Consider the following 27,723-nt stretch of genomic DNA (forward strand, 5'->3'; position numbering starts at 1 on the left):
CAAAATTAGAACTCCATTTTAATGTAAAATTATAACCAAATGTTTAAATCTTGCTATCCTATTAAAGCAAATGACTCCAAAATAATCATTGTACACCCGAATATAGTAAATGACCACCAAAATTGTAACCACAATTGTTTCTGTATGGGTCGCAGTTCAAACCTAACCTAACCCACTTTTCTAGTAGCATTTCGTTTCTGTAAGGGTCACAGTTCAAACCTAACCTAACCCACCTTTCTAGTACCATTTCGTTTCTGTAAGGGTCGCAGTTCAAACCTAACCTAACCCACTTTTCTAGTAGCATTTCTTTTCTGTAAGGGTCGCAGTTTAAACCTAACCTAACCCACTTTTCTAGTAGTAATTAATTTCTGTAAGGGTTGCAGTGCTAACCTAGCCCACTTAACTGATAGCAGTACAAACCTTACCTACTTTTCTAGTAGCATTTCAGTATGCTCCTAGAAAAGTAGGTTAGGTTAGATAGGTATGCGGTGCGGGGTACGGGGGGTAGAGCGGGAGGGGCTAATAATTTTGGCAGCATTTTACTTTATTTGGTAATATGTATACATTTTTTGGTAATCATAGTGTTTATTTAGGTGAAAATATCGCATTAATTTGGTCTTCAAGATTTGGTGATCATTAATGATTTTTTGTAATCATTCAATATATTTGGTATTCGAATACAATTTGAAGTGCAGTCGTAATTAAAACGGTGGCACTTTTGTAATTTTAGGCCTTATTTTTTTGGTGTTCAGTAATTTTTTTTGGTAAGCATTATTTTTTTATTTAGGGTACCAAAGTATTTTTTGGTGGTCATTATATTTGTAGCCTATTTTTAACATTGGCAACATGTGAGAGTGAGACACCGCGGCCCACCTTTGCTATCTCAAGTGGACCGTTTTCTCTAGTCTGGTACGAACGACTTTCTTGCTCGGTGATAAAGTTCAATTTACTATGGCAAAAAAAGTGACAGTGCAGTCCATCTTATAAGTTCATGGTAAACATAGATATAAACATGACAATGGTGCCGTCGTGACGTGAGTGAAAATGTCCAATTCGAAATGTCAATTCAATCACGCAAAACAAGCAGATGTCACGTTAATTTGTTATTCTATTTTACTGTAATAACCCGTTAAATTAGAATTTTGCAATAATTTAAACTTAGTGTTTGAATATTAGACAAGTTACAGTGTTTTTCGTGTTCAGTGCATTAAATTAATAGTGAAATGTCGAACGACAAAGAAGAGGCAGTGAACGGCGAATCGTCGGCAGCGACTGAACAAACTGTTGAAAAACGCATAGGCTGCGCTCATTACAAGCGACGAGCGAAATTCGTGGTAAGTTCACTTCTATATCCACCAACATTGACGCTTATTTCTTCCAATACATCTTTAACAATAAAAAAATAAGTTCAAAACCCTCTCGTCATGTGCTTCTAAATATAAACGTTAGCGGCGCAGAAACTTACGAGATCTTTGCAAAATGATATGCAAATTTTGAAAACAAAGCAACGCTGCTGGCTTTATGGAGCTAATGTTTCTTTTTTTTTCTTGAATAAATCGCTATTGGCTATGGAAACTTGTGCATTCAGCCACAGGGGCAAGGGTTAATTGATTACCTATCATGTCAACAGTTTAATAGTTTCTCTATTCATTCCAACATACATCAATTGTGTAGGTACTACATAAGTATTCTATTACAATTATATTTAAAGGAGTCGTTTTGCTGCTAACACCCAAGCTCTGTGTTATTCAGGTAGGTATTTCATCTCCAATCAAAACTAAGATGTATAAAAAATATTGTTGGATGTTATTCTCAGCCAACCTTAAACCCGTTTAAGCATTAAACAGTATGCAGCAACTGTTAATATAACATAAACCTGCTTGTGGCCTGCTTTTTTGAGTACAAATATCAAATAACAAGCAGTTGGTGTGACTCAATCTTCACTTACATCATGGGTCTTCCCCAGTCTGTACACGCTTATTATGAGTAAGTCTTTAAAAATAGCAATATATGAATATAATTTGGAATAAAGTAAATTAGTAACCATTGACTACAGATTGTTATGTTAGCCATGTTAAAAAAACAGTTCCCTTAACTCAGCTCTGCCGCCTGTGGATACCAACAGTGTCTCAATATTAGCTTTGTAAATAGCAGTCTATTGTTGTAGATGCCAGTAAATAAAGAAGAAAAACATACCTCATACTCTATGTGGGTGCTACTTTTTAATTTTTAATTTTTAATTTGAGCATATGAATGCTGTTAGTGCCTTGGCCATGGCTTGAATAGAGTAATTTAACAGCTTAGAATAAGTGTTGTATTGGGTTGTCACTTGTTGGTACATTACCTACCAACCCTACCATTAACCAATTTATTATTGGGAATTGCTTGTTATACATGACGCTGCAGAGTCAACTTAGCTATAGTTCGTTTTTTAGGCTTCCATACCCAAAGGGTAAAACAGGACCCTATTACTAAGACTTCGCTGTCCGTCCGTCCCTCCGTCCGTCTGTCACCAGGCTGTATCTCACGAACCGTGATAGCTAGACAGTTGAAATTTTCACAGATGATGTATTTCTGTTGCCGCTATAACAACAAATACTAAAAACAGAATAAAATAAAGATTTAAATGGGGCTCCCATACAACAAACGTGATTTTTGACCAAAGTTAAGCAACGTCGGGAGTGGTCAGTACTTGGATGGGTGACTGTTTTTTTTTTTGCTTATTTTTGTTTTTTTTTTTAGCATTATGGTACGGAACCCTTCGTGCGCAAGTCCGACTCGCACTTGCCCGGTTTTTTTAGCATTAGAAATAAGGTAAATAATCTTGATGTAGCTTTTAATTACAAAACACATTTTAAAAATAAGTTACGGCAAATATGTAACATTTATGAATCTAATACGATCATTTATATTATTCTGCTTTCATAAGTAATAGTTATTGATTTTTAAAAAGCGTTTTTCAATTAAAAGAGACATCAGGATCGTTAACTTCTTCCAAGTTCTTTCTAATGCTAAAAAAACGAACTATAAATTAAAAAAAAAGTACTGAACTCCAGGCAGTGTGCAGTTTTGGTTTAGCAATAAAATTGTTGTTAATATCTATTTATATTGCTATGTTCTGAACATATAATGTTTTCTCTTATAGAGGAGCGTAATAAAGAGTATTGTATTGCAGCAATCGCAAACTTTTGAGTAGAAATCTCGTAAATGTGGTTTGCAGTGGTCTATTAGAGCACGGGTCTCCAAACTTTACTACCTGAGGGCCATATTGCGCCTCAGAAACTTTCGCGCGGGCCACCGTTGGCGCCGATACCCCACCCCTCGGTGTATCTGGTTGCTGCTGTTAGGGCTGCCTGGAGCTTGTCTCCCGGATTGGAACGCTGTCGGCGGGCCAGATTCGAACGCTTCGCGGGCTGGATTTGCCCCGCGGGCCGGGGTTTGAAGACCCCTGTATTAGAGCACAAGTGTAAATCTTTTGTGTGACTTGAACACTATTGTTCCTCCAAAAGCTATTATCCCCTGCTGTATTGTATTGTTTCAGACGCCATGCTGCAACAAGCTATACATGTGCCGCTACTGCCACGACGAGAATGAGCAACACTACTTCAACCGAAAAAGCGTCACCGAGCTGATATGTACAGAATGCGATACCCGGCAGGCGGTGCAGGCCGAGTGCGTGAGCTGCGGCGTGCGCTTCGGGAAGGTAATGCAACCGTAGGCCTACTTAACTGATCGAAAAAACGCCAATCGGAAAATGTCGACATGATGATTGGAACGAAAAATTACGTGTTTGTTTCCTTAAATTATTGGTGTTGTCTATAAATGTTTGTCACTAAATAGGGTAATTCGCCAGTAACTGGGCGCTCTGAACTAAAAATGAATTCTATTCACCTATAAACAGAATTCATTTTAGTATAATAGTGTAGTAAATAAAGGTAGTGGACCCCGCAGTAATTCCTCAGCCAGAAAAAGCTTTACAGTATGATAAAGTATCAATAAATAAAAAGTATTGTATAAATTTCCAAAGAATAATAATAATAGTATTTAAGTAAATACCTAAAGTTTTAAATCGTTAATATCTTTTTACGGAAAATTGCTCCGTTTAAACTTTCTTCTCTGGACATGTTCATGTAACGTATTGCAACAATATATGAAATATCAAAAAAAAAAATCCCCGCCGAAATACCAATATTAACAAAATATAATTTTTTGGCGTGGCTTGGACCGGAAAATTGCTCTGTCTAATTTTTTCACTGGAATGCCATTTTATTGCCGATTTATACATACAAATACTTTTACATTTATTCATTTATCTCACAATAATAATCTAAATAACTAATAAATTATAATTTTCACTACAATATTAACATAAAACTACTAACTAATCTAGCTTACTGACTAACTTATACTAAAACTAAACTAAACCACGAATTAAATATAAAAAACCTCACCAAAGTCTCCTGCCTCTGGAATGGTGCCAAGGATGCTGGCGGCGTTGCCCCTTTGCACCGCCAGACTTAAACGCTGGGCAAAGAAGGAGCCTGCTCTGTGGTCGCCCGAGACACCTATTAGCCGGACCGACACTTCTTTTATGAATTTTTTTGTGTCAGTCGACCATGGGCCCAGCGTTTCCATTGCAAGCGCCGCAAACTCGTACTCGTTCATTAGGAAAGCGTATTACAAATTGAAAATCTAAAAAAATTACCATGTAACTATACTTTTTTTCAGAAATTGCCTTTTTACTCGCTGTGGACAATTTCTCTATCCATTTTATTTATTGAATTAAGTTCACAGTTTTCTTTCTATTCAACTATAAAAACATCCAAAAAAATAACGAGCGTATTCAAAACTAAACATATCGGGAGCAGTGTATAGGGAGCGGGGTGTACAAGGGATGACAGTTCTTTTGGATATTTTGGATTTAAGTATATACGTGACTACTTAGTATACATTTAAAAAGAAATCAGGCTGAGAAATTTTCCACTCTCAGTTTTTTATAGTTCTAAAATACATAAACTTGGGTATTATGCATTTTTTTTGGATTTTCTTACCCACTACGCCAAATTATATTCTAAGATCATATAAGAAGGAAAAAATGGCAGAGCAATTTTCCGATGAAAATGAGCGCCAAAAAAGGAATTATCGTAAATAAATATTCTCATGTTTGACAAAAGTTTTAGATTTTTTTCTAGTATCACCTACTGATACAAATAAGTTATTTGGTAAAATAATTTTGGACGGAGGAATTCTTCTTCTTCCTCGGTCCCTCATTGCTGAGGATCGCGACCATGTATGCTACGTCTCCACAGTGTGCGATCATAAGCCATATGGGTCACGCACTGCATGTTGCCGCCAACCACTCTCTTCACAACATCAGACCATCTCGTGGGTGCTTTTCCTCGCGCTCGCTTGCCCTCTATTTGGCCCAAGATAATTTGCCTTTCTAGGTCGTGCTTTTTAGACCGCATGATATGACCAAAGAAGCTGAGTGCGCGTTCTTGACATTTTGTAGAGAGCCGTGTGGTGATCTTCAGCTCCTCTAGGATAGACTTGTTGGTTCTCATAGCCGTCCAGGGTATGCGTAGGAGCCTTCGCCAACACCACATCTCAAAAGCGTAAATTTTTGCCCTGTCGCGACTTTTCAAGCTCCATGTCTCGGCACCGTAAACGAAGATCGAGAATACCAGAGATCGGGTCAAGCGCACCTTGGTTGAACGACGAATACTTCTGTTCCTCCATATCTTGTCGAGGTTCGCCATTGCACTTTTTGCCATGCCAGATCTGCGGCGTATTTCGCCAGTGCAGCCACCGTCACAGGTTATCAGCGACCCGAGATACACAAACTCACTCACTTTTTCATATTTACTGAGTGCATCGGTGATGGGAAGTAGATTGGCTCGGTCTACCACTATGGGGATGTAGATAGGGTGCGTGACGTATCTCAGCCACAGTAATCCAAACGTCCACTTTCTCCAATAAATATTATAATGTCAAGAATATATACAACACAGAAGGAATGTCCAAAGTTCGGAAGATAGAAACACAGAAGGTAACAGTACGGAAGAAATATAGAAATAGAAATTAAGCGTCAACAAAAGCATAAGCGATAGCGAACGTAATGCGTCTAGCGGTCACAAGCGACATGCGTTTCGCGTCAGTACTGTGCATAGACTGAGGCGGGGAGCGGCGATGGCCGGCCGGCACGGAGCGGGTCTCAGAACCGGGCGCTCCGAACAAAGGATTGCTATCGCGGTGCGCGTGTGCATTGCACCCGACTTGTTGGCAACGTCAAGAATTGACGGACGATATGTAAATATAACGTGTATATGATTATTGTGTTAATGTAAATAAATGTATAAAATGTATGTAAATAAATATGTGTATATATTAATATTATGTTTTATATAAGTGTATTAATATTAGATAAGTGTAGTGTAAGTATAAGTGTAAGTGGGAAAGTAGCCCACATCACTCCCCCCCAGAGACCTGGTTAAGGGCGATAATAATCTGGGAAACGTACTTGCCTTCCCGAACGAGTAGTTTTAGGTACGTTAGCCTGACTTGGCCCAGGGTCACTATGCTGCCTCCCGCGCAGGATGTTTTCTGGTGCGGCAGGTGTGGTCGGCCCCTGATCAGCGAGCTTCAAGTCCTCGGACAGGTAATGCGCTGGTTTTAATCGGTCGATGCTCACGGTAACCGGTTTACCTTTAATGAGGAGTTTAAAAACTTTATCAGTCCTCTCCAGGACTTTGTGCGGGCCTGAGTATACAGGCGTTAGAGGAGCGCGTGAAGCGTCTTCGCGGAGGAAGACGTATTCAGCTGTCGCTAACTCTTTAAACACAAAGATCCTGTCCTTGCTGTGGCGTGAAACTGGCGTAGGCTTCAACTTCGAGGCGAATGAGCGTAACCGTGCGGTAAAATCGGTGATATCTGTGGTACCGGGTAAGCTTGGGTCAAAAAATTCGCCTGGAAGTCGCAGCGGCTCGCCGTAAAGCATTTCGGCTGAGGACGCTTGTAAGTCCTCTTTAAAAGCACTGCGTATGCCGAGAAGCACTTGAGGCAATATCTCGGACCAATTGGCGTCCGCATGGCATGTAATGGCGGCCTTGAGCTGCCTGTGGAAGCGTTCCACAATGCCATTGCACGCTGGATGGTACGCGGTCGTGCGTCTATGCTGGAAGCCGATGGTCTTAGATAGATATTGAAACAGTGTGGACTCAAATTGTCGACCACGATCTGTGACAATATCTACAGGACACCCAAACCTGGATATCCAGCCAGCCAATAATGCCTTGGCCACCGTCTCTGCCGTGATGTCCGCTATTGGTACGACCTCTGGCCACCGCGTAAAGCGGTCTATGGCCGTCAAGCAATAGCGGAAGCCTTGTGAAACAGGGAGGGGACCGATTAGGTCAATATGTACCTGCTGAAAGCGAGCCCGAGGGAGTTCAAATGTGCCTAGAGGTGCAGACACATGACGGCTCACTTTGGACCGTTGACATGGCACGCAAGCTCGTGCCCAGTCTCGGCAGTCCTTCCTTACGCTGGGCCATACAAAACGCTGGGCTACAATCTTAGCACTTGTGTTGGCACCAGGATGACTTAAGGAGTGGAGACTGTCGAAAACGGCTTTTCGGTACTGCTTGGTGACGAATGGTCGGGGAGTCGGCGTACTGACGTCGCAGTACAAGGGTTCAGGGCTACCCGGGAATGGCATTCTTACCAAGCGCAGGGATGACGAGGCCAAGTACTCAGCAAGCTCGGGATCAGACACTTGAGATCTAGCTAGATCGGCAAGATCGAGTGGTATCGCCAGTTCTTCAATCCGAGATAAGGTGTCGGCCACAACATTGTCTTTGCCGGATATGTGCCTTATATCGGTTGTGAACTGGGATATGTAGTCCAAGTGCCTAAACTGCCTAGGCGAACAGTTATGTTTCCTCTCATGGAAAGCAAAACTGATCGGCTTATGGTCAGTATAAATCGTGAAGTGCCTCGCCTCTAGCATATGCCGGAAATACTTAATACCCTCGTAGATCGCAAGCAGTTCGCGATCATACGGCGAGTATTTGGTCTGGGATGGACTCAACTTCTGAGAAAAGAAAGCCAACGGCTGCCATACCTGGTTCTGCAGCTGCTGCTGCAGTACCGCACCCAGTGCCATGTCTGATGCGTCTGTGACCAACGCCAGCTTAGCCCGACAATCGGGATGAGCAAGTAACGCTGCGTTGGATAGGCTTTCCTTGGTCTCGTTGAAAGCCTTCAGAGCATCGCCGGTCAGGTTGATGGGTTTGGAACCTTTGACTGCTCCACCCAGGAGTGCGTTGAGAGGTGCTTGGATTTGAGCGGCATGTGGCAGGAATCGCCTGTAAAAGTTGGCCATACCCAAAAATTTCCTCAGCTGCTTGACGTCCTTGGGTGGTGGAAAGTCACGTATGGCTTGGACTTTCGTGTCTAAGGGTTTGGTACCGCTCTCAGAAATCAGGTAACCTAAAAAAGTTACCTGTGGAGCCCCAAAGACGCACTTAGACACGTTGATTACCATGCCGTAGTCTCGGAGTCTGGTAAAAACTTCACGTAGGTGCTGTTTGTGCTGCTCTTCGTCTCTGGAAAAGACTAAGAAGTCGTCCAAGTAGCAGTAGACGAAGTCCAGCCCGCGTGTCAGCTCGTCCACGAACCTCTGAAAGGTTTGGCCTGCGTTCCGGAGTCCGAATGTCATAAACGGAAACTCGAACATACCGAAGGGTGTAGTGATGGCCGTCTTCGGTATGTCCTCCGGACATACAGGTATCTGGTTGTAAGCCTTTACGAGGTCAATGGTACTAAAGACCTTACAACCAGATATGCTGTGGGTGAAATCATGCAAATGCCTGATGGGGTATTTGTCAGGGACGGTACGGGCGTTGAGCTGACGGTAATCACCACAAGGGCGCCACCCATTATCTTTTTTAGGCGCCAGGTGCAGTGGTGAAGACCAAGGGCTCTCTGATGGTCGTGCCGTGCCGCTAGCCAACATACCTTCAAACTCTTGCCTCGCCAGCTTCAGCTTGTCAGGGGCAAGACGTCTCGGAGCGCAGGATACCGGGGGACCTGGAGTGGTGCGAATGTGGTGTTGTGTGTTGTGTGGTATAGTGCGGTGTATGCCAGCAGGTCGTGTGATCTCAGGATATTCCTGTGACAATATTTGATGGTAGCAGGAATCGCTGCCGTTCATGACCTTTACAGAAAATATATCACTAGTATTAATAGCAGAAACAGCATTAACATATAAACTAGTGATGTTATCTACAATACTACCTAGCCTCTTACCCCCACAATCTACAATTAAATTATAGTGCACTAGAAAATCTGCCCCTATAATCGGTTTAGTAACCATAGCTACCACAAAACGCCACGGAAAGTCGCGTCGAAGTCCAAGGTCCAGGTTAAGATGCGCGTAACCGTAGGTTTCGATGGGTGTCCCATTGGCTGCAGAAAGGTTGTACCCCGTCGGTGCTCGACGCTCGTGCAGTAACGACTTGGGGAAGACGCAGAGGTCGCTACCGGTGTCGACCAAAAACTGCAGCTTCGACCTTCTGTCGGTGACAAACAGGCGACGCGATGTGACAGGGCGGTCAGGAGTCGCCATTACCGACTGCCCATGGCATTTCCCGACTTCTTGTAATCGCAGGGTTGTACGCACTTGCTAGCATTCTCGCCATGTCTTGAATGGTACCAGCAGATGGGGAATTTCCTATAACTGGACTGGGACCTGGTGCTGGAACGACTCTGCCTTCTAGAGCGGCTGGGATTCCTTGAGCGCGATCTTCCTCCTTCACGATCCATCTTCAAGGCACGAACCTCTCTCCTAAGCGCAGCTATCTCCCTCGCCAAGGCGTCAGTACTGGAGCCAGGTTGCTCGGAGCCTGCAGAAGCGACGTGCGACGAACAAGCGCAGCGTGGGCCGATGTCGTGGACCCTGTCAGCAAGGTCTGCGATAATGTCCAATGAAGCATCTGGATGCCCTGCGAGGACAGTTTGGATGCTCGCGGGTAATCTGTTGGTCCACATCATGCGTAAAACGTCGTCCGATATACGCTTAGCTGCCAAAGCCTGGAGGTGACGCAGGAACTGAGACGGCTTACGGTCTCCCAGCTCTTCATGATGCAGGAGTTGCTGGATCTGTCGCTCGGTGGTATCGCTCAGGCGACTGATGAGTTCGCTCTTCAGCTTAGCATATTTGTCAGATGCCGGTGGATTGGTGATAATATCCCTGACCTCCTTTGCGAACTGTCGATCTAACTGACTGACGACATAATGGAACTTTGTCAGGTCATTGGTGATGCCGGCTATGTCGAACTGACCCTCAACCTGCGAGAACCAAATCGCGGGTTCCTCTGGCCAAAAAGGTGGAAGTCGTACTCCGACTCTAAAAACTTCGGATGACGGAGTCGTTGTTGTAGTGGAACCAAGCGGCGCAGTTGTGACGGATGGTGCAGTGGGAACAGGCACTGCCGCCGGTACTTGTGTAATGGGCGACATAACGGTATTTCCTTTGTCTATTTTGCTCGACACTTCTACGTACGGTTTTCTGATGTTATCCTCTTGGTACTGTGTTCTTCAGGGGTCACCAGTATGGGGATGTAGATAGGGTGCGTGACGTATCTCAGCCACAGTAATCCAAACGTCCACTTTCTCCAATAAATATTATAATGTCAAGAATATATACAACACAGAAGGAATGTCCAAAGTTCGGAAGATAGAAACACAGAAGGTAACAGTACGGAAGAAATATAGAAATAGAAATTAAGCGTCAACAAAAGCATAAGCGATAGCGAACGTAATGCGTCTAGCGGTCACAAGCGACATGCGTTTCGCGTCAGTACTGTGCATAGACTGAGGCGGGGAGCGGCGATGGCCGGCCGGCACGGAGCGGGTCTCAGAACCGGGCGCTCCGAACAAAGGATTGCTATCGCGGTGCGCGTGTGCATTGCACCCGACTTGTTGGCAACGTCAAGAATTGACGGACGATATGTAAATATAACGTGTATATGATTATTGTGTTAATGTAAATAAATGTATAAAATGTATGTAAATAAATATGTGTATATATTAATATTATGTTTTATATAAGTGTATTAATATTAGATAAGTGTAGTGTAAGTATAAGTGTAAGTGGGAAAGTAGCCCACACCACCATTACTTTCGTTTTGGAATGGTTAATCTTAAGACCAAGCCTACTACTCTCAACCTCAATTTTCTTCAGAAGAGTTGCCATCTCCTCTTCGTTCGATGCCACTATCGTCGTATCGTCTGCGTATCTCAGATTGCTGACCCTCTGTCCACCCACTACGATACCGCCTTTCCAGCCGTCCAATGACTTCCTCATAATATGTTCGCCGTACAAATTAAAAAGTTTCGGCGACAGAATGCAGCCTTGACGAACGCCTCGTTCTGTATGGAAATTATTTGACTTTTCATTTTCCAGTTTCACGAAGCTCGAACCATCGAGGTACAAATTCTGCACCAAAAAAGTAAGGTGTTCAGGCACGCCCATCTCGATCATCACATCTAACATCGTACTCCACTGGACGCAGTCAAACGCCTTAGCGTAATCAATGAAGCACAATACCAGCGGCTTGTTAAACTCACGACATTTCTCAATGAGAAGTCGGACGTTCAGGATTTGCTCGCGAGTTCCCTTACCAGCCACAAAACCGGATTGTTCGCTCGGTATCTGGTGATCAACGAAGAAAGAAAGCCTAGCGTTTATAATGCGAAGGAGTATCTTGCTTGCATGCGACATGAGAGACAAAGTTCGGTAATTTTCGCATTTCCTTGTAGAACCCTTCTTATGCAGAGGTACAACAGCGGACTGTGTCCAGTCATCTGGCCACTGGCCAGTCCTCCAAATCTTATTGCATATTTGATGGATGACCTTCGTTCCCTCGTAGCCCAGGTGCTGTAACATTGCTGCTGATACGCCATCAGGGCCCACAGCCTTATGCTTCAATCTGTTGATGGCATCTTGCACTTCAGAGAGCAACAAGTCTGGTTCCCTTATATGGTTGTCCCATCTTCTTTCCAAACCAAGTCCTTCTTCATCCCGGTACAGTTCGTAACAATAGGTTCTCCATCTGTCTAAAACTTCATCAAGCTCTGTCAAGGTGTTACCTCTACTGTCGTCTACTATCCAACTCTTTGGTTTGAATGTGCCAGACAGTTGTTTCACTTTTAAGAATAGGTCTCGTGTTTGTGCTTTGTCAGCGTGCCTCTCGATGTCATTGCAGATGTTGTTGATGTGTTGGTCTCTGTCCCTACGTGTGGATCTTTGAACTTCAGCATGCAATTGGTTATATCGGCTGATCTTCAGTTCAGTATTTAGTCCCTCACACTTTAGCATCCTCCTCTCCTCCATCAACTCCCACGATTCTTTGCTAATCCACTCTTCCTTGCATGTCACGGCTTTGAACAGATCCCTACTCTCTTTTGCGGTATCCAAAATGAGTTTCTTAAGGGTATTCCATTCCGCATCACTGGAGTCAAAAGGGTCCCATTCCTGTGATTTGATCTTAGGGTCAATTGCGTCGTGAAAGTGGTCTAGAGCTGGTTTAGTCAATACCATGGTCTTTTGAGGTTTCTTCCGAGTACTCTTCAAGCGAAGTCTGAAGTCAGCTATTAGGAGTTGGTGATCACTGCCGCAGTCAGCACCAGGGAGTGCTTTGGCATTGGTGACTGATGATCGCCACCTTGATTTTATCGCTATGAAATCAATCTGATTTCTATGCCCCTGTGGAGAAGTCCAAGTATACAATCTCCTTGGGTGATTTTCAAACCAGGTATTTATAACCGCCAGCTGATTTTCTACGCAGTAGTGGAATACGGAGGAATTACTCGGTTCAATATATAAACAGATTTGTACTTTTACGTATAAATACCTAACTTAGGAGTGGTTTTCTTTTTTGGATATTTATATGTTAGTTTCGGCTCATACTATACAATAACCAAGCAAAATTTCATCGACTGAGAAATTAATGCATGGGTCTCCATACAACAACTTGCTTCGTTTACTACACTATAAGGCGGCTAGTTATTGAAGGCTGGCCAGTTATTGAAACCTTATACTAAAATGAATTCTGTTTATAGGTGAATAGAATTTATTTGGTGGCCAATTACTAACAGTGGCCAGTTACTGGCGAATTCGCACGAAGCGCTTTGCTTCTACTTTCCTTATGCGCACTGCCAAGGAATGGAATTCCCTGCCGGCGTCTATATTTCCGTGTTCTTATAACCCGGCAACCTTCAAATCAAGAGTGAACAGGCACCTTCTGGGCGAGCTCGCTCCATCGTAGGCCACGTCTACGCCTCGGATAGTTTGTGGCCATGAGTAAGCCCATTCATAATAAAAAATAAAAAAAAAATTACCCAAGAAACAGGCACCCCTTGCAGCCAGTTTTTATATACTTTACTTACGTCGTGATCAGATCTTAGAATTGATAATTTCATGATGTGGCAATCATATCATGAAATTATGAGTTGGCTCATCATGAAAAAGTCCAGCCTAACCTAACATGATGTTATCAACTATGAAATGGCATTTTAATAATTGTAATATGATCTGACCACAACACATATATATATTTTTTTAATCCATAATTCCACATTTTCTCATTTTTGTAGCAATACATTATACTAAACATTGTATGTTTCAGTACACATGCCTCATATGCAACCTGTTCGACGACGAAGACAAGCGCCAGTACCACTGTGAGGGCTGCGGCATCTGCCGGGTCGGCGGCCGGGACCGCTTCTTCCACTGCGAGCGGTGCAACATGTGTCTACCTATGCAGCTACAGAGAGTGGGGCATAGGGTAAGGTTCCACGAGGCATTAAGATGTTGGTATTGTTGGTTCGAATACACATGGGCCAGAGTTGATTACAGTTAATTTTTTTTTATGTGATAGACATTAGATATGAGCGCCGATAGGCATTTAGCCGGCGGCGGCGCGCCGGTCAAAATCGGTCGGCGGCGGCGGCGAATCGACGGCGTGGCCTTGAAACAACTTTGATTAATGAAAAAAGAATTCAAACCAAAATTTTACCAATATCGACCCAACAAACCGGTTTATGTCAAAAAGTGAGGCCCAAGGCCGAGCTCCACCTAACACCGAAGACCAGATTCCGACGCCTTCCCATCCGAGGCCAGAGGCTGAGCTGCAGGTAAACATACAGCTTAGAATCGAACGCCAAGTGTGAGCTTGGCTGACGACCGAATGCGCGGAGTGCCGATTACGGCGCGCTTCTGTGCGAGGCCGAAGGCCAAGCTGCAAGAGGGCAGAGCTTGGAATTGGTCCAGTGTAAGCAAGACCGAAGGCCGATAAAGACCGTGGCCACAGTGTTAAAGACCTCTGGGGCTCTCCTGTAGGTGCATTCGTGCAAGGCCAAAGGCCGTGCTGCAGTGGAGCTAAGATTGGAGAAGAACCAAGCATTTTAAAAGCGAGACCAAAAGTTACGCTCCAAACAGGGCCGAAAACTTGGAGGTTCAGATAGCGGCTTACTTCTATGCGAGCGATGCGAGGCCAAAGATTGGTCTGCGAGAGAGCAAAGCTTGAAATTTGAACAATGGCCAAGCTTAAAATTAGACCTGATTCCGTTTCCGATGCCTTCCGTGCAAAGCCAACGGCCGGACCTTTGGGCGTGAAAACGCTTAATATCTGAAATTAACCCCCTTTTACACCTTTTTAAGACATTCAACCATGCTTGCAATAATTGAATTCGCGGTGAATGACGGATGAGCTAGCCAGCTGGCAAAATTAGTCATTTCGTTGCTCTAACACTAGTAGCGCGGTTACCAAACAGAAAAGTTTGAATTTACCATCGATATTTTAGAATTATATGGACCTAAAATACCTTTTGAATGTCTATATGCTATTCAGACTGGCGCCGTTAAAGATCTAAACTAGATAAAATATATATTATCTGATTCTGAAAGTAGTAGTATCTAACAAGGTCACGTCGATGCCACGCCGATAGCGCAGCGTCGGCGGCGGCGGCGCGTAAATTTTGTCGGCGGCGGCAGCGCGCCGGCGCGGCGCTCATATCTAATAGACATACAGATGTCTATACAGATGTATATACAGATACAATTTATAGGTTTAAAATCGTTATGATTTTGGCATGATTCCGGACCTACACGGAGCTCAGTCAAATATTACAGACGAACGGCGCAAAAGCTGAACTTTGCAAGGGTTGAAGGTTACTGACCTTCCTACGTTTGACCCGCCAGTTCCCATACTAAGACTTGCTTGTTGCTTGCTTGCTTGTTTAGATACAGGTTATTTTTCCGTCCGAATATTTTTTTGACAATAAACTTATATTTCCAGTGCGTAGAGAATGTGTCCCGGTCCAACTGCCCCGTGTGCCTCGAGGACATCCACACGTCCCGTATCCCGTGCCACATCCCCGACTGCGGACACCTGCTGCACCGGCCCTGCTTCGAGCAGCTCCTACACTCGGGACACTACGCCTGCCCCACGTGCCAGACCAGCATGATCGACATGACCAACGTGAGTCACACACAAACACACACACACACACACACATATATTCCCGACTGTGGGCACAGCCTAGCCTGAAGATAACGCAGCAATGTATTACATGTTACATGTCATTTTGTTTCCAACCTACCTATCAGCCACTGACGTCCACTGCTGGATATAGGCCTCGTTTTAGGCCGCGTTTCCAACTTGTCCTCCTAAAAATGGAGAAATGCCGAAGCACAAAACTTAGATAATCCGACCACAATTATATTATTTGTTTTGTACAAGCTGCATCATAATTTTATCTGTTTTGTTCAACAAGTCAACGTAAAAAAATGTAACCCAATTGAAATTAATATTGTTCAATAACGGGTATTCTATCAATTGATTTAATATTTACAGTTATGGAGTTATTTGGACTCGGAGGTGGCGGCGACGCCCATGCCGCCCGAGTATGCGGACTACAAGGCCACTATACTTTGTAAAGATTGCCATAAGGTGCGTATGTGAATATAAATTTGTGAGTCATCGTTTTTGCACCTTGTAAGGTGCGTGACGCCTAGGCATAAATCCGAGTTTGCATGCATTGCAGAGTTCCATTGGTCCGGTAACACTAACTATAGAGCTTGACGACCCCAATAGCACAGCAATTATGAAAAAAAAACAAAAATTGAATAGAGAAAGAAAACTTTCTTAAATATAGTATTTGTTTCTGCACATAAAATTATGAGAAATGTGATCGGTAGAGTAAACGTAATGTGATTAATTTTTCAGCTGTCGACGGTGAAATTTCACGTGGTGGGGCTGAAGTGTCAACATTGCGGGGCCTACAACACGTGTCAGACCAACGGGTTTCATAAGTGAGTCTATTTTTACAAGCTTTTACTTAACTTGTGTAATAGGGTATTCTCCTATCAGTTAATTCAGTTTTTTTAGAACTGTCAACATGATTTGTTAATGTGGAATATATGAAACATTACATAGCGATGTCACGGTCAACTTACTTTTTGTATTACTATTCGATTTATTAAATAGATAAATAATTGATACGTATATTTTTTAACAATACGTGTGCTTTATTTCATGCATGGTGTGCAATTTATTTTTCATCACACCAGCTAGGAAAGACTCATTTTTTACTTTAAAAACGGATAGTAAAGTTGTATTTTGCTATCAGTAATTAACATGTGAGGCAAAGTAATCAAATGCAAATTTTGAGTTGTTATCTTATGTTTGCCGGTAGAATTGACTTATAAATGATGATTTTGGATGATAAATATTTAATAACATTCATTTGAATTTGAGTCGGTTTGATTTTGGAATCTTTCGCTCGCACGAGCGGTTAAACAACAACTTTGCCCCCTCGTAAAACAAATAACTATTAAATATAGTGAAATAGTATTTTATACAATCGTGATATAATAGAGAGCTTTTCAGTCGAGTACCGTGTTTAGGCAACGAAGCTTGCTGAGTTGCCTAAGTCAGGTACGAGATTGAAAAGCTTGATTATATCACTATTGTATACAATACTTTTTCTACGAGCCAACAAAAATAATACTTTAAACTAGTAGAATCATACAAACAAACCAAACCAAAAGTATACACAGCTAAGATACGCAAGCAACCGCGATACCTTCATACTGGTACGCGCCCCCGCCGCCGCGCCCGACGCGTTGGTCAACGACACCTTCTCGTAACTCATGATGCCCTGGTACTTGCTCCGCGCTAAATTAAATTTTTAGACAGTTTTTTTTTTCTCAAAAATGGACGGCAAGGTCGACTTTGCCGTCTAAAAAATAGGTCGCGAAGCGCGTAGTTTATGGTCACTCAAAAATTAAAAAAGTTAAAAACATTGCAGTCTCGCTTTTGGGACCGCAATGTTGCATACAAATTCCATTATTTGTCGAGTTCCAAACTTTTTAAAATTTGATATGGCCATATTAAATGAAGGCACAGGCCCATTAAACAGCCAAACAGATGATTAGTACCGCGACTATTTAGTTGTCTCAAATAGGTTGGCGTATTTTCGGCAGAAAAATACACTTCTATTTTTTTATTAAAAAAACAAAAAGGCGGCAAGGACTTTTTTCTGTGAAAATATATACGTAAGAACGTTGGTTTTGTAAAATATTTCTATGATATTTATATTTCTTGCACCATTTTTGAGAAAAGCACTATATATGACTCGGCTGGAAGGCTACTTGCTGGCTTCGGATTCAATTAAACGGACTCCCAAGGTCGTCCGTTTAAAACGAATCCTCAGCCTGCAAGTAGCTACTTCCGAGCCTCGACAATAATGTACTATTCTCGATTTTGGCCACCGTAGCCTATGGAGACTAACAAGCAACACTAAGGGTGGGTTGCACCAAACCACCTGCTAACGTAAGCACGGTTCGCTAAATTTTAACGCTGACGTGGGGGTCTTAACGATTGCTAAATAAAATGCGTTGCACCACCTATAAAATAACAGGACGTTAAAATTACTAATCGCTAATCGTATTGCCGCATTATGAACGCATTCCTACCAAAAAAATTATGGTAGAATGTTTATTTTATATAGCAACCCAGTCACAAATGCCAAATTGAATTGTCAAAATTCTCAACGAGAATAGTTTTGTAGGCGCGAACTAAACTTTCTTTGCAGATTTCATATCTAATTATTCAACAATATAAGCCATTCCTGAATATTATCAGAAAAATAATGTATCATCACGGGCTTCACGCTTCGAGCAACACTGGCTTCCGACAAGGCACTTTAAAGTGAAATTTCTGACGATTATTAAAAGTCCAAGTGCTTTCCAAGCTATAGCCACACTGAAGGAGGCAGTTATCAACCTAAAGACCTTGCTAGGTTTCGTGAAGGAGCTGGGGTGGTTAAAGTAGGGCTACCTCGTTTCTCGCAAAATAGGCAGTGTTTGTCGATTTGCGGAAAATGCCCGGCAAAACTAACTAAGCTCTAGCCGAAATCAGACAACGAGCTACATGGCATGGTAAGTTATCTTATTAGTACTTATCCCTTACTACTTTTAGAACCGTATGCACAAGGCTTTACCTTTACTGTGCCAGTATGCCTTTACCTTTAAGCTGTGACCTGGCTTTGAAGCAGTTAATACCTTTCTTTTCAGGCTCAATTGGCAAAAACATATTTGACATAATTGTGCATACCTAACTGCTAATTAGTAGTATAACATTCAAGTTACTTTTGTACATTAATTTAAAGCCGCTTGTTCTAAGCATATTCTTTTTACTGGTAGTCAAAGAGAAATACAAAATATTTTTACATATAATAACATAATGTTGTTTTCTTTTCAGGATTGATTTTAATACATGATGAAAGGAATGTACCTACAAGTGAATCAATTCAACAATATGAATGTCAAATGCATAAGCACAACGAAATTTTTGTGGTTTAAAGTAACTGGAAGAAACTTGTTGTGTAATTAAAAATAAAGTATTATAAATATTCTTATTTCCATTATTATTTAACACATTATAAAAAACCTAACCTATGGTGCCGCCGGCAGCAGAGCAAGGCCCAAGCTGCCGGTGGTCAGGGCCACAGCGAGGAACCGGCAGACTATCTGCGCCGTGTCCAAGATCACCGCCTTCTGCATTTGGCCCTTGCTGCTATGCTACTTTATTATTATATGATATCCTTTTTGATAACAAATTAACTAATAGAAGTAAAAGGTTATCCGGAGAGGGTTGACAGTATATCAACAAATTGCACTTATTTTGCAATCATAAGGACTTATTTTTTCAGTCATACTGGTAACATGAATTGCTTATTTCCAACTATAAATATCTTTTTTCTTGAGGTGTAGATAATTAATATATGTAAACATGCATGGCCTATAGCAAAGTTTCTGACATGAGGATGATAAACTAAATAAAATAAATATGTATAACATAAAGGGGCTTTTCTTGTGACTGAACTCAGAGCTTAAGAGCTATTGAGGTAGGTTAGGTATTTTGTGTTACATTTAGGGAATTGTATAGCCAAGTGAAAAATATTGGTGCATACATCCCACCCAAAAATATGTCCCTATAGCTCTACTATTAGCAAATCAAGAACTTTGGAACATTACTAAGCAAGACACCTACAGTGACCTACCTGATGTACCTACAGAGACACCCATATTCTTACACTTGACTGTAGTACTTATATCAACATAGCCTGGAATACATAGGTACATTTGTTACAGTGTATTATATTCATTTGATTTATATGTAACTTACAAAAGTCATACATGCAGGTAAGTCATATTCTATTTAATTTGTAAGTAAGTAGACATGCTTGTAGTGTGTAGATAGAGAAGTTGTTTGCCTAGGTCAAACCTAACAACCTACTCAACTTATCTCATGTGAGTATATTCCATGTTTCTAGAATAATTTAAGATAAGAAATAAGACTGATACCTGCCTCTGAACTTCCGCAGTCAAACTATATAGTTTTGTGGAGCTTAATTGCTACATCTACCTAGATGTAGATGTAGATGTAGTGTAGGGACGCCTGGCCGGAAGCAGGCGGGCTGTCGATCGCGTGCCGCGTTCATTCAGCCCGATTCCCTGGAGTCGGAGCTTCAGGTTACTGTCCCGGCGGCATTCCCTCACCATTCTCCTCAAATCTTCTTGTTTTCCTGCAGAACAGAAGGACATCTTTGAGTTCGACGTCCTTTAGTTCGTTCTCTTTTAGTGTGTCTTTGCCGAATGTATTATATCGCGGTGCCGCATACATAATACATTCCGCTAGTAGGTGTAAGCTAGTCTCCTCCTTACCACAGTGTGGACAGGAGGCATCTCTGCTTATCTCCATTATCTTAAGGTGTCTATTGAGAGTGTTATGACCTGTAATGATACCTGTCAGAAGTCTCAGACTGCTCTTACCTAGTTTCAGAAGATACCTGGTTCTCCTGTGATCTATGCCTTTGATCATCATCTTCGACTGTCTACATCCAGTTTCTTCTTCCCATTCTCTTTGTGCTTCCATCTCTTTTACCTTCTCTATGACTCCCTTCGTGACGTCCGCTGACATAGGTAGAGCCGGTTCCGGACCAATGTGTTCCGTTTCCGCCCCCATCCTTGCCATCTCGTCCGCTTTCTCGTTACCCGTCACTCCTTGGTGTCCTGGTACCCATGCCACCGTGACGCTTCTTCGTTTGCCTATCGAGTTGAGCTCCTCCCGACATTCTCTCACAAGGGAGGAGGTAACCGATGTTTTCTTTAGTGCCTTCAGTGCTGCTTGGCTATCGGTATATATTACAACAGCACCTTCTTGCTGCACACTCTCTTTAATTATGTGTGCACAGCGCGCTATTGCACATACCTCTGCTTGAAATACGCTAGCATACCTACCCAACGGTATTGATACCTTCTCTCCCAGTTTAGGGATTACTATGCCTGCTCCTGCTAGTTTCGTTGAGCTTCTTCTAGAGCCATCCGTAAAACAGATAGTCGTCGGGTGACTGACTTCTACCTTCCAGTTGTCTCTCTCTCCTATATGTATCCTGTACTTCTTGTCAAATATCTCCTGCCTTTTTATAAGGTCGTTATTGGCCATCAGCATCTCAAATTTTGATAGCGCCTCTTTTTGTATCAGCGCGTGTCTCTTGTCCACACAGCTTCCTCTCCATTCCTTGCATGCTTTCATTCTATACCACTGTTCGGTGGCTCTTTTCTCTACCTCTATCCAGAGTGGCTTCAGGCCTAGCATTACCTCCAATGCATGTGTCGGGGTCGTTCTCATGGCCCCTGTCATCATGAGGCACGCTAATCTCTGTACTTTGGTTAGGTCTTTTTGGTATTCTTTAATACGGGCCCTGTGCCACCATATCACTGCCCCGTATAGCACCCTGGGAAGTATCACCGCCTTGTAGATCCAGTGGATCATACCTGGCTTCAGTCCCCAGTTCTTCCCCACTGCCCTTTTGCATTGACACAGTGTTCTTATGGCTTTTGCCGTCTGTTCTTTGATGTGAGTTTTGTATCTGAGTGTACTGTCTAGAGTCACTCCCAGATATTTCAGCTCGTTCACCATTTCTATTTCTATGCCTTGTATCTCTAAGGGTCTCATCTCCTTTATTCTCTTATTAGTGAATAGCACTAGCTTTGTTTTCGACGGATTGAGATCCAGTCCTCTCTCTCTACACCACCTCAGTACCTGTCTGAGGCCTTTTGCCATTATATCTCTTATGACGCTAAGAACCGCCCCTCTCACTAGTAGCACTCCGTCATCAGAGTAGGCCTGCATATACATACCCCCTCTGTTGAGCTCCTTCACCATTGAGTCAAGAAGTAGGCACCACATCAGGGGGGACAGACATCCCCCTTGTGGGAAGCCTCTTCTTGGACTAATCTTCTTTGATACTCCTCCTAGCTCCGCCGTTATGGATCTGCCTTTTAGCATTTTTCCTATCCATTTTGCTATTGTCGGTCGGATGCCCTCTCTCCTCAGGCTTTCTTCTACGGCGTCGAAAGTAGCCTTATCAAAGGCCCCCTCTACGTCGAAGAAGCAGCCTAGTGCATATTGTTTTGTGTCTAATGCTCTTTCCACCCTTACCGTTAGGTTGTGTAGGGCTGTCTCCGTTGATTTTCCTGCCATGTAAGCGTGCTGATTCCCGTGTAGGGGGCATCCGCTGCTTTCCACTTTCTCTCTTATGTGCTTATCTATTACCTTCTCTAAAGCCTTTAGCACAAACGACGACAGACTTATGCTTCTAAATGATTTCGCCTCTTGGTACGATTTCTTCCCCGGTTTAGGCAGGAAGACCGCCCTTACCTCTCTCCATACCCTTGGAATATAGCTTAGGGCTATACTTGCCCTGTATAATTCCACCAGATTCTCCTTTATGTATCTATATCCTTTCTGCAGTAGTGCCGGTAGGATTCCGTCAGGGCCCGCAGCCTTGAAGGACGCAAAGGAGTTGATCGCCCATTCAACCCTCTCCTCCTCCACCACCTCCAATGCCGCCGCCCAGTCGGACTCCTCCTGCCCTTCCTGTTTACTTATTTCTGTCACCTCTACACAGTTCGGAAAATGTGATTTCAGCATGACGCTTAATATCTCTTCCGGTTCCGTAACCAGGTCTCCATTTATTCTCAAACTACCCAGTTGGCACGCTCGGTCTCCTGCTAGCAGTTTTACCACTCGCGCCCCCTCTGAATAGCTGTTTATGTCTCCCGTAAACCTCCTCCAGCCCTCTAGTCTAGCTTTCTCTCTCAGTCTGGTGTATTTGTTCCTGATCTCTCTGTACGCGTCCCAGCTCTGAGAGTCATCCCTTTTGGTTGCTAATCTCATTGCCCGGCGCACCTTTTTCCTTACCTTCTGCATTTCTCTATTCCACCAAGGTTGCCCTTTCCCTGTTTGCACCAGTTTCTCCGGGCATGCCTTGTGGTATGCTCCTATTATGATCTCATTCAGTCTGAGTGCCCCATGTTCTAGGTCATTCACATTCTCATACCTGACTCCCGAAGCAGTTGCTTCCCTTAGCTCCTCTTCGTACTTCATCCAGTCTGTTTTACGTGGATTTCTTACCTTCATCTTTTCTAAGCGACACTCGATGCTGTAGAGTATCCTGCGGTGGTCAGACATGCTATCCCCCTCATCCACCCTCCAGCTCTTAACCTTGTCGCCCATCTCTTTCGTTACTATAGTGATATCAAGCACTTCTCTCCTTGCCCTCGTTACAAACGTTGGTGTGTTACCTGTGTTCATAATTTCTAGGTCGTTGCTAATTATAAATTCTATTAATGATTCTCCCCTGTCATTGGTGTCGGTGCTACCCCACACCTCGTGATGTGCGTTAGCATCGCCACCAACAATCAGGGGTATTCCCTTACCTGTGTACCTAAGTACCGTTTCTTCTAGTTCTTTTGTCGGTGCCGCTCCGTCGCCCGGCATGTAACAGGACGCCAGCGCCACCTTGTATCTTCTCCCTTCTTTCGTCGTGAAGTGTGTCTCCACCACCACAAGGTCTCTGTAACATATGGTCATGACACAACCCATGTTTCTTATATCATTGCTCACATATATGCATGCTCTTGGAGGCAGCTCACCATTCCCTTCGTAGTGGAGAGCACCCCCCAGATGTCCCAGGCCTGCCACCTGATTCTTCCATGCATAAGGTTCTTGCAGCAGTGCTATATCAACTTCGGCCCTCCTAACGAATTGTCCTAGCTCGGACATTGCATCCTTGCAGTGTTGGAGGTTTACTTGGCATATGTTTATGTGTGTTTTTGTGTGTTGGTGTTTGTGTAGTGTTCTTTGTGTGTTCATTGTGTTGTTTGGTGTATAGTGTCGCTGTCCCCTAGCTGCTACCCGGAGAGTTCACTTCCGTCGACGACATCCATACTCTCCGTCCCCTCCGTATGGATATCGCCCGGTACAGCACTCTCCTGCTTCAGCTCGGGTTCTTCGTTTTTAGGTTCTGAGGGTTGTTGATTTGTGTTTGCCCTCAAGATCCTAACTCTTACGCTGGTAGCTGAGAAGTCCAGCACTTTGGTCTTCTCCTCACCCCAGTTCTCCTCAACTCCTTCCGGAACCAAGAAGGTTAGTCGGGTTCCTAGCTCCAAAGCGTCCCTTCCAGCCGCCTTCCATTCCAGGATCCTGAGCTCCGGTCGATCCGGGTTCTGAGCGTAAAGGAACTCCTTTACATACTCCGTCTCCGCATCGCCCGGAACCCAGACCTGCACCCTGGTCTGCTCCAGCTTACGCACGCTGATCTTGTGCCCGTCCAGCTCTCCGAAGTCCTGACTTAGCAGCCACTCCCTCGACTCCGTCGATTTTGGTGTCACAAGGAAGAATCCTTCCGACACCAACCCCGACGTAGCGAATCTAGGTGCTACTAAGCCAGGCTCCCCCCTTACAACCTTGAGGACGACCACCTCGATCAGCTGCGTAAGCTTCTTCCTGATGAGCTTCGCTAGAGCCTCGTCCACCGAAACGCCATCCTCGCGACACACCGCCACAGCCAGACCACGGTTCGCCTTCGCGACGTTCCGTGGTCCCTCTGCAGCAGCCTTGCCTTGATTCTGGCGCTTCGCCGGAGGACGCTCCGAGCGACCCTCATCAGTACTCTGCCTTTTCATCTTCAGGCCACGTTTGCTCGGGCCAGGTTTGGCATCCCCTTTGGTGTTACCCCCTGGAACGCCACCCCTTTCCCCAGCAATGGCAGCCTTTCTCCTTAGTTCCTTGGCTTTCCTCTTCTGCGCCTTGGACTCATACTTGTGGAACGGCTCGTTCACCACCGGTGTAGCTTCCCTTTCGGTTTCCCTTCCCTTTGGCGAACGCAGCAGCTCCTCTTCTTGCAGCGTGAGGCCCCCCAGCTGTAGGACATCTGGAGTACCCTCCCTTGCTTCTCGTCGTGCTCCTCCGGTCTCCTCGTCGGAGCTCAGAGTTCCACCCTCTTCAATGTTTGGGGGTCCATCCTCTGGTTTTTCCCCCTCCCGTGCTACGGTCGGGGGTCCACCAGCTGATCTCCCGCCCTCACATTCTTCTACCCTGACGGGTCGCTTCGCCGCTTGCGCGGTGTTGGTTTTGGTAGTTTGTTTGTTTTTCTTTAAATTCTCCATACACTATTTGATTAAATGGGAAGAAATAAAATTAGGGTGGTCAGCAGTGCTCCCTTGCCTGCACCCAGCAACATTTACTCCTACGCAGTGACGCCACTCTCCTACGCATAGTCGTTCGCGACAGCGATTATGCATACATCTACCTAACCGTTACTTGTTATTCTTAGAAATAAAATAATAAAATCATGACTATGTAGCTATTGTAAGATCTTAGCGCTCTGGTATATTTTGCAATAGACTACAACCATTGTACACTGTAGATATCTTTCATCTAAAAGCAGCACACATGATCAAAATCACTTTGCTTTTGTAATTAAATGATTTATTAGGTAGTAATAATAAATATTAGGTAAAGTCATAGTATGAAACAAGTTGTTTTAAAATTTGTTTCATGTATTCAGATACCTATATAGCTTCAGAAATAAAATGATTTCTAATGAAGTACTTGCAGAGAGCATTGTTATTGTTTCATAGGCTTGTGAATAATATATGTTGTAAAAACAAATAAAACACAAATAAGTAGGTAATAACTGAAACAGTATAATCATTTTTGCATCACACATTTTTCTAACTTATAGGTACCTAACCTATTCGGCCGAACTAGTCTGTAGTTGCTCCAATACATTTTCTTCACACTAAAATACTAGATTTCAATATTTCGCATCTTTTTTTTATTTACGTTTATAGTTTTAAATATATTTCACTTCTGTTTTTGTTGCGGGTTCCGATTTTTTCACAGGTTAACTTTGGAACCATCATGCTCCAATATAGTTGCCATCTCACAGTTTTTGAGAATCATAGTTAATAGTTCGCCAATATTTCCATAGGATTTATCACTTTTATCTTGATTCCAATAAACAGAGGGCATTTTAAATTCATTTTAATGCCCAGTCTGCCGACAAGTAGGTACTTAGCGTTCATTACATGCCGTTGCGTTTTATTTGTTAAGCTGTGATAGCATCAATCTAGTCTTATCTTCAACTTAAACTCATTCTGTTCACGATTTAGACTTAAAACACGCACATTTCTTTTAAACTATAAATAAAATAATGTATTTATGAAAGACGGATCGTCTCCCAACTATAATGACTTTAGAGCCATTCATGTCAACTGTCACACGTATTTGCGTTTAGAAACTCCACATTTTATTGTTATTAACATGTTTTTAATAATTTAAATAACATATTTACTAAAATTATTGAAAAATCAAATATAAATTCATGAAATACGGACAAGTTCAATAAAGTGCCGCCATTTTTATCAAATGGTAAAATCGTTAACCAGTGGTCTACGACCGGTTAAGGGCAGCGTAACTTTATAACAGACGTTAGGCGTGGTGCAACCCAAATATGCAGTTAGCGTTCGTTAGCGCCATCTTTAGCCTTGATCAGCACATCAAATGGGCATGGTGCAACCCGCCCTAAGTGGTTTTCGTAGTTTATGGATGTTGCTATTTTAAGGGTGTCACATGCGCGTTTCTGACTTATGAACCAATGTTTCTACAATACAACCTAAAATAAATAATTAATTTGAGCTTTGCTTTTGTTTCGTCCTGTTGATCGCGGAGAGCTGTGATTGGTCAATTTCATTATAGTTGACTAAACTGTATCGTAATGAATATTATAGTTGAGTTGGGAGCCCATACATTAAAAATACCCAATTGAAGTTTGGTAGAAGAAATCTTAATTTAAGAATTATAGTCGACGAGTAGGAAATAGTATTTTATACAATCGTGATATAATAGAGAGCTTTTCAGTCGAGTACCGTGTTTAGGCAACGAAGCTTGCTGAGTTGCCTAATTCAGGTACGAGATTGAAAAGCTTGATTATATCACTATTGACACTATTGTATACAATACTTTTTCTATGAGTCAACAAAAATAATACTTTAAACTAGTAGAATCATACAAACAAACAAATCAAACCAAAAGTATGCAGATGGTACGCGAGCAGCCGCGATACCTTATTCATACTACGCGCCCCGGCCGCCGCGCCCGGCGCGTTGGTCAACGACACCTCGTAACTCATGAGGCCCTGGTACTTGTGTAGCGATAAATTAAATTTTTAGACAGTTGTTTTCTCGTTTTTGGCCACCGTAGCTTATGGAGACTAACAAGCAACACTAAGTGGTTTTCGTAGTCTATGGATGTTGCTATATTAAGGGTGTCACATGCGAGTTTCTGACTTATGAACCAATTGTTTCTACTATACAACCTAAAATAAATAATGAATTTGAGCTATGGTTTTGTTTCGTCCTCTTGATCGCGGCGAGCTGTGATTGGTCAATTTCATTATAGTTGACTAAACTGTATCGATATGAATATTATAGTTGAGTTGGAAGCCCATACATTAAAAATACCCAATTGAAGTTTGGTATAAGAAATCTTAATTCAAGAATTATAGTCGACGAGTAGAAAATACGTATTTATGGTCGGGTATCTCGTGAGCTAGATTAAGATCCACTTTCCATCCTACTATTGAATTGACGGTAGTAATTTTCTCAGAGAATCAACGAGCGCGGAGTCTGGCGACTCGTCGACGTCATCGAGCCGGAGCGGCTCGTCGTCCGCGCAGGCGCCTGCTGCGGTACCTGCGCCCCCGCCCGCGCCCGCGCCGTCGGGCTCCGGCCCCCCGCCG

The 27,723-nt window shown here is 43.2% G+C and overlaps 1 protein-coding gene across 1 annotated transcript; it reads left to right on the plus strand.

Annotated features, from left to right (window-relative positions):
- Positions 1–1,034: 1,034 nt before the first annotated feature.
- On the plus strand, positions 1,035–27,723 carry LOC134672259 (RING finger and CHY zinc finger domain-containing protein 1; the record flags this gene model as incomplete). Its single annotated transcript, XM_063530156.1, has 7 exons — positions 1,035–1,334; positions 3,542–3,703; positions 13,692–13,850; positions 15,363–15,545; positions 15,921–16,016; positions 16,293–16,378; positions 27,591–27,723. Coding segments are annotated over exons 1-7 (930 nt in total), but the record flags the coding sequence as incomplete, so codon positions are not given.

The sequence above is a fragment of the Cydia fagiglandana genome, chromosome 16 (assembly GCF_963556715.1).
Source record: "Cydia fagiglandana chromosome 16, ilCydFagi1.1, whole genome shotgun sequence".
Classification (NCBI taxonomy): domain Eukaryota; kingdom Metazoa; phylum Arthropoda; class Insecta; order Lepidoptera; family Tortricidae; genus Cydia; species Cydia fagiglandana.